General features: G+C 40.4%; 1 protein-coding gene across 1 annotated transcript in view; it reads left to right on the top strand.

The window, feature by feature from the left end:
• The first annotated feature begins 5954 nt into the window (after positions 1 to 5954).
• The window catches only part of LOC101165507 (solute carrier family 22 member 23), a 34937-nt gene continuing 31302 nt past the window's right edge, over positions 5955 to 9589 (top strand). The window contains exon 1 of the mRNA XM_011486896.4: positions 5955 to 6887. Within this exon, the coding sequence (XP_011485198.1) occupies positions 6423 to 6887 (465 nt within the window). The 5' untranslated portion in view covers positions 5955 to 6422. The remainder of the gene's footprint in view (positions 6888 to 9589) is intronic.

Genomic DNA, 9589 nt, shown 5'->3' with positions numbered 1-9589 from the left:
AACGAACTTTGGGCTGACAGCCAAGAGTTTGTTTCCCAAGCGTACCTTGGGAACGCACGGTCTGATCAACCTTTTCAGGTCTACCAAGGGAAAAATACAATTTTTTTGGACTCCATGTATTTTTATTCACTATTTTTTACCTACATGGAACAACAAGACAAAAACAACGACAAAGTCCAACATTTCAATAGGCCATAATGATGTTTAGCTGTTATTTTTTATTATTTACATTATTATATAAAAGGCAATAAACCTAACATATAAAAAGCAGGTAAAATGTTTCCTTAGCTGTTATTAGACATATTGACATTTTCATCCATCAATTGATCATTTTTGCTTTCAATGTCTCCTTACTGTGTGGGTTTTGCACACACACCACCATCATTTCCTTCATCAACAAACAAAGGGGGACCATATTTCCACCTATTGTTCAGATTCCTGCTCTTTAAGGAGCAAAAAAAGTCCCCTACTTAGGGTTCGTCTACCTAAAGAACCTTTACTGTACTTCAACCCTAGCACGATTGTAGGAGAAAGATTACACTGAAACTTTGTGTCAACTGAGAGATATGCGGCTCACAATATTGGCAGCCAACCCGTTTTATTCCCATGGGAGTGTGAGGAGACAGAGCTTCCAGCAAGAATCTGCCATGCAGAGGTCAACATTCCTGCGGTCAAAAGAAGGTCATTTAAAAGCTGAGTGTTGTTTAAATTGACAAGTGAGTGAAAGAGATTAAAAATGTTATTTAAAAAAAAGAGTTGTTATTAAACCTCTGTTTTGTCTGTTCTGTTTGTGTGGTGCTTTTATCGTGTTTATTTCCTCCGCGCCCAGCTTCCCTTTATCTCCACTGTCTGCACACAGAATTTATGGGCCTGTCTGGGCTTTGGAAAGTGAAATGTGTGAGAAAGAAAGAAAAGGAGTGACTCCTTCACGCTCTCCTGCTGTCCCTCTCGAACAAGCTGATGGAAACACTGTGCCCTCTGCTGCTTTTTTCATAGTGTACAGTCAGCCACGCAACTATGGGAGTTTAAAAGATGGGACGCACTGAGATGAAGGAGAGATTAAGATGTTAAAGATTAAGCTGGTGACTTAAAGCAGCCAACGCCCAAATCTTCAAAGCTTTTGGACAAAGATCTGCCATTCCCAGATTCCTTTAACAGGCAAACCGTTGCTTGATTATTGCGTAAACATTAGATAGCCTCTCATTAAGAGGTTAATCGTTTGGTCACTTTAAAGAAATTGCCTTTGTTGTCCAACACAGGGAATGCCACATAACGATTTTTCTTCCATAGGCTGTCACTTTAGAATGTAGACACACCCCTCTGGAGTTTATCTCCACTTCTTCTGCTGTCATGCCTAGTACAGATTAATGCAAAAGACTAGAAGAAAGGTGTAAGACTTGGTCCCAGTAGACAGTCTGAATCTAAACTTCACCAACCAGAATGTGTACACAGCAAAATCTTTTTCTGTACAGATTTCTGCATTGTTTTTCTGAGACCTCATTTTACCCGGGAGGTGCATGGAAGAGTTGAAGGTGAAAGTAACTGCTTTGTTGAGTCTCTCTTTGCCTTTTGCTGGTGGTAAATATTAGCTTTTCTAGCCCAGATTAAGTCCTCTCATGGTGTGTGGGCATAAGGAGGGGGTCGGATGCATTTTTAACCTCCTACGCCTGCAACTCATAAACACTTGGAGCTCAAATCTGAGTCATAAAATAGTGCCGTCTTCAGACTGTGATAATTAAATTACCAACAAGCTGCAAAGTGAAGGCAACAGCAGGTAAAAATGCTGAAGTCATGACTCTTATGAGCAATTGAAGGAACACATGTCAGGATATATTTTCCAGACATGAATTTTGACATCATGCGCTGAGTAAAGTGGGAGTTAGCTGCTGAAAACGACATCTGGTTTGGCAGACTGCAGATCATTCACAACATCTGGTTTCTGAACACAGATCTGGGTGAATGTCTTGGATAAAATAGAGAAGATATTTTTAAACTATTTGAATCTAATTTTGCTCAAAAATGGGGTTTCATTGATTTTTAATGCATTTGAGAACTCAAAAACGATAAAGCCTTCAAAATAAAGACGTGAAATATGTTGTTTGATTTTAAGAAAAGCTGTATATTTCTTTGCAGTATGTTAGCTTCGTCTTTGGTCAATGATCTTCTTTAAAGTGTCTAACATTTGAATTTTTTTTTAAATGAACAGTCGTTTTTCTTTAAGGTGATCTTCGTTGGGATATTATCTTATCTGCAGGAGTCTTCACTAAACCCTCTTGTTTCTGCATAACAGGGGATCTTTGTGCTTGAATTAACTATTAACTCTCAAAGGCAACACCACTACATGTCATGTTTTTTTTTTTGTCTTTCTGCACCACCACGAAAAGCAATAAATCCTACCTCCAGGTTGGACTTTGGATGTACGCTCTACTAAAACTATAGATGAGCTTTCTGACCATTAGGCTGTTCTCGGTTTTTCAATCACGTATAGCGTTTCTGTTCAACAACTGAAACGAATTGTTGAACTCGATTCTCACATCCACCTGAGTGAGAAAACAACTCTCCCCCCCCCCCCCCACCTAATGGAACAGTTTAAAATATTTAACTGCAGAGCGAAAGCTGTTTGCTCGCCTCGGCTCTCACACCTAAAGTGCAACCAACCGGTTTATGACAGACAGACAGGAGAGCTCTCTCATGGTGATGCTTGTGTACACAAACTCAAATGAAGGCAGCGCTGACTCATCACATGACAAAAGGTTTAGTCCTGCATGGCCACACCTGTATGAGTTGCTAGGGAGGGACAGACAGGTTTGAATGGTAACAAACAGCTCACAGCTGCAATGGAGTGACAACGGTTTAAGGGTTTCTGTTGGCACATGTGTGCAATTTATTTAAGACTCTGTTATGAAAAGCATTGTTTGAATAATGGATGAGAAAATGACAGGAAGCATGTCTGATCATTTATGTGTTTTGGTTACTCTTGACTACATGCAGCTGCTTATGACAGAGGAAAATCCATGTGATTATCTAGCTGAAACCTTAAATAAAACGTGACTTTTATTTGTTATTAACTGACCAAATGTTAAACTCAAACTGATATAGAATCAGGAATCAAACATCTTCCTCCAACCTCTGCCTTCTTTTTTTGCTAGAAAAAAAGAACAGGTCAGCTGTCGATTCATCCTTTCCTGACTTCGCTGACACACAAACAATGCAGCACTGTTACAAAAAAACAAAATTTATCCAAATGTCTGAGAAAGTAGCAAAAATATTTAAACATTAGTGTTATTGCTGCTAACTGCCTGCAGGGGTCATCAGTGTGATGCAAACTGACTCTTGGGCCTTAGTTGTCACTTGAATATGGAGCCCATGCAACAATAATTAGTTTTAGCAGTAATTACAAAAAGAATAAATAAAGAATATAGAGAATCATGTCCATGGCTTACAGAAAAATGTAATTGCTTATTGACTAATTTGGTCATTTTAATGACAAAAATGTTAAAAAATTAAGCAAGCAAGGACATAATTTGTATTTTTTTGACTATTTTTTAAATTAAAAACATACATTGCTTAACAACACATGTCAAAGAGTATCATAAAACCCATTGAAGAGCCTTTTTTTTTATTCTTTCAGGAGCGGTGTTAACAAAATTCTGTAGTAACATATTATGACCATAAGGGGGAGCCACCACTGAACATGTGGGCTTTCAAGTGCTTACATTTTGCTGTTATGTGTTTGTGAATGTAGGTTATCGGGGTGTTTATCAAACCTGGGACATACTGAACTCTTCCTTGTCAGTTTCTGTAAAGTTCATTTAGCAAAACGCCAGATGTAACTGTAAATGTTGGCAGAGAGTTATTTTATCTAACATACATTTTGTTTATTCAGTTGTTTTTTTCTAACAAATCAATGGATTTTAATGCAAAGTATGAGAACATAAAAATACAAGAAATGTCTAGCACATATGTGGGTAAGGAATACAAATTGTGTGAAAATATACAGAAGGTTTTCAAACAGGAGTTGCAGGATTCTTAAATCATGAGAACTCTTAAATGTGTCACTTAAGTTTATTTTAACATTATCTTGTCTTGCCAACATGTTGTGTGTATTGAAGAAATGCTGATCTTTCTGATCCACAGCTACTTGTTTTCTTACATAATCTGTGATGTTTGGGAAGGTGTCAAAGCTCCAATAAATAGGTGTGGGTCAAACTATAAGTTTTGGTTCTCCTTAAAGTTAACCCTGGTTCCCTTCAGTGACCGTATGAAAGCAGGTGGACTATTCACTGGATTAAGGAAGAGTAAAGAAAAAAGAAGTTTTCATTTAGAGTGAGAATAAAAAAGAAGGGATGACAAAAATAGGCTGGAAAATATCAACAACTGTGCTGAAATCATAATGTGAAGGTATTATCAATATTTACATGCCTGCATGTCATCTGTATGTCTTAGAAAGCACAAGTTTTAAAAAGCCCACAGTGCTCAGTCTTCCCATCTAAATTGTGGTTCAGATGTAGAAAACGTGGTGTTTACAGTTTAGTCTCTGGCTTCTGGGCGCCATGGATCATCAGTCACACTGGGTCGTTTTATTTTTGTCCAGATTCTGCAAAAAGCTGATGAATTATGAAGCACGACACAAGGTCATCATCACTACTAAATAAAGGTTACTACATCTGAGTGCCTCGCTTTAAAAATGTAAAGTCTATGTTTAGCAAAGTGTCACCGCAGGTTAAGAAAGCTCAGTAACTTTTGGGTCAATTTAATCAATTTATGATCGAAATTGACATTTAACGTTATTTCCAAAACAAAAATTAGTTGTTCTTCTTTTTTGCAGAGATTTTTTTCACAGAGTTGTTTTTCCCCCCTCTAGTGACACATATAAAAACCAAAAAAGTAAACATCTATGCTTCTACAACTTAGAACTTTTTCATCTGTGACTCTGGAACTAAAACATATGTTATATGTTGTGGTGATTATGGTTGTCAGCATGTGGACGTGTTCTGGACCTGCAGGGTTTAGCCTCTCTCTTAATATTGAATAGAAGAGATCATAGACTCAGGCCCGGATTCAACCAGCCCCACCATGGGGTTTGGGGGGAAAGTCTTGGTGTGAACTGAGCGTTTTGGGTGTTAAATCACTCCAAGCCCCTAAAATGTACAGGGAACTATGCCACCATCTTATCAGTCCATCTAACTATATCTCTATTTTCTAATTTGACCTATTTGAGATAATAGTTTTTATGTTGAATGCTCTTCATACTACCCTCTGCATTTACCGGGCTTGGGACAGGCACATGCAGGATACTAGCTTGTGTCCTATTGAGTCTACATTCATTTATTTATTTTCTTTTTAAGTCTATTTGTCTGTCCATCCTAAAATGTTTTTGTCATTTATTTGGCTTTTTTGATATCCTTTGTGTTTTGTTTTTTTATTGCTTTTATTTTTTTTGTTAATTGTGGATTTCTGCCGGCCAATTACGACATTCAGAGGGGCATTGCCGCCCCCTTTCCCATTGCCCATGCCTATATCTGGCCCAGGATAGACCTCAGCAAATGAAGTGTTAGTCAAGAAAAATGACTTTTATCTTTACCTTTTTAATTATGCTCACATATATATTAGACGTGCATTTAGACAGAATTTGATTTTTAAACGCTAATTTCCAATAAAAGTGCTAAAATTTGTTTTTAATTTACTAGTTATTTTGCTATGCTTTTATAAACACAACAAAAACGGCTGTGAAGGTTCCTAAAAAACCTTCATTAGGTGCAGCAGCACACTGAACTTTCAGGATATTGTTGGTTTATAGTTCGTTTCACACTTTAGATTTTTTAGAATAATCTGATTCTTCGATCAGGTGTTTAGGTATTTCTCGGGGCAGGTGAGTAATATTCCATAAAAAAAATATGTGTTAATATGCAAAAATATTAAAACATATTATTTCTCCCCTTTTATTGTTGGAGGTTGGATGGGAAATTAGTAAATTGTTTGGCTCGCCCTTTCAGCAAACAGAGCTGTTTTCAGAGTGGAACCAGGTGGCCATGTTGAGGTAAGCACAGCACCTTTTGGAAAGGTGTTGTCACCTGTGGCTCCATCAGGAAGCGATTCCTAGGCGCCGTCGACTGTCAGAGCTCACCGACAGAGGGACAATGAAGCAGACAGCAGCAGACAGCAGGGAGTAGTTTCGCTCTTCATTATTATTATTTTTTGGTTCCCTCTAAGCCTCCTTTGTGTCGGCCTGCGTCTGCAGTCTGAAAGGAAGCGCTTCCTGATAACAGGAGGGCACATCTCCGTTCCATTCCGCTGATTGACTGCGCACGGCTTCATCGCCTGAGCTGGCGGCGTTGACGCATTGTGGAGCCGACAGACTCAGGGGGTAAGCAGCGCAACCCCGGCTTCGCCACACGTCGGAGGCAGCCACTGAGACCGCGATGGCCGTGGTGCAGCTCGAATCGGGGGACCATCACCCGGAGAACGGCTTCGTGTCTCCGGAATCCGTATGGCCGGGAAAACTGACGCGCGTCGACGAATCGGTTCTACCGTTCCTCGGGGGATTTGGGAGATACCAGAAACAGCTGATCGCGCTGACATGGATCCCTGCGTTATTCATCGGGTTCAGTCAGTACTCGGACGTTTTCCTTTTCGCCCAGCCGAACAGCACATGCGTCCAGCCTTCGCTCAACTGGACTAACCAGAAAGCAGGCTACCTCGTGCAGTCGGACGGCAGCAAAAACACAAGAGCTCCGCAAGATTATTCTTCTCGGGGCAGAAATACCAGCGTCCACAAGAACAACAACAACATCAGCAGCAGCAGCAGCAGCAGCAACGTGGACTGCCTGTGCAGCGAGTGGACCTTCGAGTCACACACAGGACTGGTGGAGAACGTGGTTACCAAGGTAAGCGGTGCATTTTTGGGGGGGATCTGTGTTACAACCCCACGCATCAGTCGAATCCTACATGCAGGACAGAAATAGACCTAGGCAATTATTAACACCATGCTGACCATAAAGATTTATGTTTTTAACAGCCTCCATTACGCTTCATCCAGTGAGAATTCTCCCTGGATTCCCCCAAAGTGAAAGCATGCACCGGGCTGACACTGACTCATCCAGCAGCTGACACTATGGGTCACCTGACGCGCAAAGACGCAGTCATTGGCAAGGGCACGAGACATGGGGGGGGGGGGGGGGGGGGGGGGGGATTCACCGGCTTTTCTTTACAGACACGGATCCTTTGATTTGGAGCAAAGGTCATCAAGCATTCTCTATATAATAATGCAACTCCATCCTTGTCCAAACAGCACCCGCCCCACCTCAACCCTAACCAAATAGTATTGAGATACTCCTCCAGCATTTCCCAGTTTAGCCTGAATCCCTCAGCACTCATGTTCTGCACAGAAAGAAGGTCACAAAATTAAATTAAGTTTGTGAAAATGTCAGTGCTCAGGCTTGCAGAACAGGGTACATTTTTATATCCAATGATGATGTAGAGTTCAAATGGATTATTAATAAAGTCTGTTATGAAAAGATTGATTTGAGGCTTTCTACAGAGTGGCTAAGTTTGCAGATAGTCCTTCTGCTCATAGCTGACGTGCTGACATTAAAATAACATAAATGAAGTGCAGCTGCAATGTTTTATCAATGTTTTTTTTTTTTTTTTTTTTTACATTTTATTAATCGTCTGCAGCTGATTTGGGGAAAGCGAGGTTTCCCCAAAGTCCCCAGTGGTTTTGCATGGATCCTAAAATGCAGCTGAATATGAAATCACTTGTAAGGAATGCCATTGGGTGGATCTGTACTATCAGATGTTCTCTCCTGTTTTAAAGCGTAACCCCCCACCCAAAAAAAAAAAACTCGACTTTAAAGGGGGAATGACAGCTTTCTTTTTACACACCCTGAGAATGTCATGTTGATCTCGCCAGCTGCCTAAAGTCCCCGGCGCTGCTTGTCCCCGCTGAACCCTGCCATCTATATGCTGACAAGGTCACCATCAGAGAAGGTCCTCCCTGGGATTCGTCTTCATGTCTTGCGACTCGGATTCCCACTTTCAGCCACAGACTTGTCATGGGTCTTGTGCACTTCCGCAGCTCCCCTCTGTTTTCCTAGATTCCCCTTTCCCACTGCAGCACAGGAATAGGGAAGGAACCCACAGCGGGAAGCAATGAGCTGGCATTTCTCTCACATTAATGAGCTTAACCATCTGCAGCACTTGGTCCCTAAAAAGCAAAACAGAAAATTGACACTGTCTGCATTAGACAAACATATTCTAGCCCTGCTCTACTTTCATTTTTACTTTTTTTTTTTTTTGCAAGGTGACTGAAAGAAAGCCTGATTGGGGGCAGAAGAGGTGCAAGTCGTTGCGAAGGATCTAAAATGGCTAATGTGGAGATCGTTTCTAACTGAGATGAAGCTCTCCGCAGGGTCCTTCTTAATTGAGCTGAGCTTTAGAAATGAGAATGGATCATAGCTGCTCAGAGACGTCCTCTGCAACGTTTCATTTCATTCTTATGCAGAGCAGTTTTTTAGCTGATGTCGCCCAGAGACCATCTCCAAATACAGATTAGCCTCTGAACTCTAGCTTGAGCTGTCATCCACTTCCAGTAAGCAATGGAGCTACTATATTTAAGATACAAAGTCAATTTTTAGTGTCCACTGTTTAACTTAATCACATTTTAACTTTTAAATCATATTTTGATCTAATTTAAAAAGATTCTCAGTGGTCTTTTAATTGTAAATATGCTCTTTTTAGCTAAAATAAACAAAAAGTCATTATCTGGTACATAGTTTGTGGTGAGTGGTAGTAGTTCATCCGAAATTTGCCTGAGTTTTGGGCGGGGGGACTACTGCCAGATACAATGGTAGGCTGGCCTTTACTTCCCATCATCCATCTGTTTATAGTTGCCCTGTTAGCTTTCAGCCCCTTTTAACCCCCAACCTGACATTACCTTTGCAACAAAAATGGCGAGCCATACAATTTTGAGCCAGATGCCAGTTTGGATGAGAAAAATGAAGGATCTAGTCGTCTACAAGTGAATACATCAGAATGGAGCAGAACAGGAAGCTTGTCACCCTCCATTTGTAGCTCCTATGTCACAACAACAAGCTTTTTCAAACAGCATTTGTTTCATCTGCTCCTGATTTACAACAATTTAAATAAAGAAATACTCGGAAATGCAATTTTAAGATGACATTTCTTTATAAATGTCCTCCATCAACAGAAAAATACCATAAGAACATATTAAAAACACCAAAATCATGATACATGAGAAAACAGACTGATATTATTTAGAAGTTATATTTTGTGTTTTATAGGAGAATTTTGAAGCACCTCTACATAAGCTTAACATGTAATCTTATGAAAGGGTTAAGTTCCTACAACCCTCTTCCAATATCAGTGTGCATGCAGTTGCACACCCCCACATCAGAACGATTATGTTTAGCTGCAAACCCCCTGCGAGCCTCAACTCTGTGTCCCTCAAACTGTTTACCCAGCTGGTTGACTTCTTCAACAGACCCTGGATTGATGTGGGACTTGTTTGAAATGGTCTCAGCTGTCAAAAGGCGATGACCCCCCCCCCCCCGTGGATACCCAGTCAACA

The sequence above is a fragment of the Oryzias latipes genome, chromosome 17, assembly GCF_053564925.1.
Source record: "Oryzias latipes strain Hd-rR chromosome 17, Olatipes_Hd-rR_3.1".
NCBI lineage: Eukaryota > Metazoa > Chordata > Actinopteri > Beloniformes > Adrianichthyidae > Oryzias > Oryzias latipes.
Note: the sequence above shows the minus strand (reverse complement) of the source record. Positions and strands in the feature narration are given on the sequence as shown.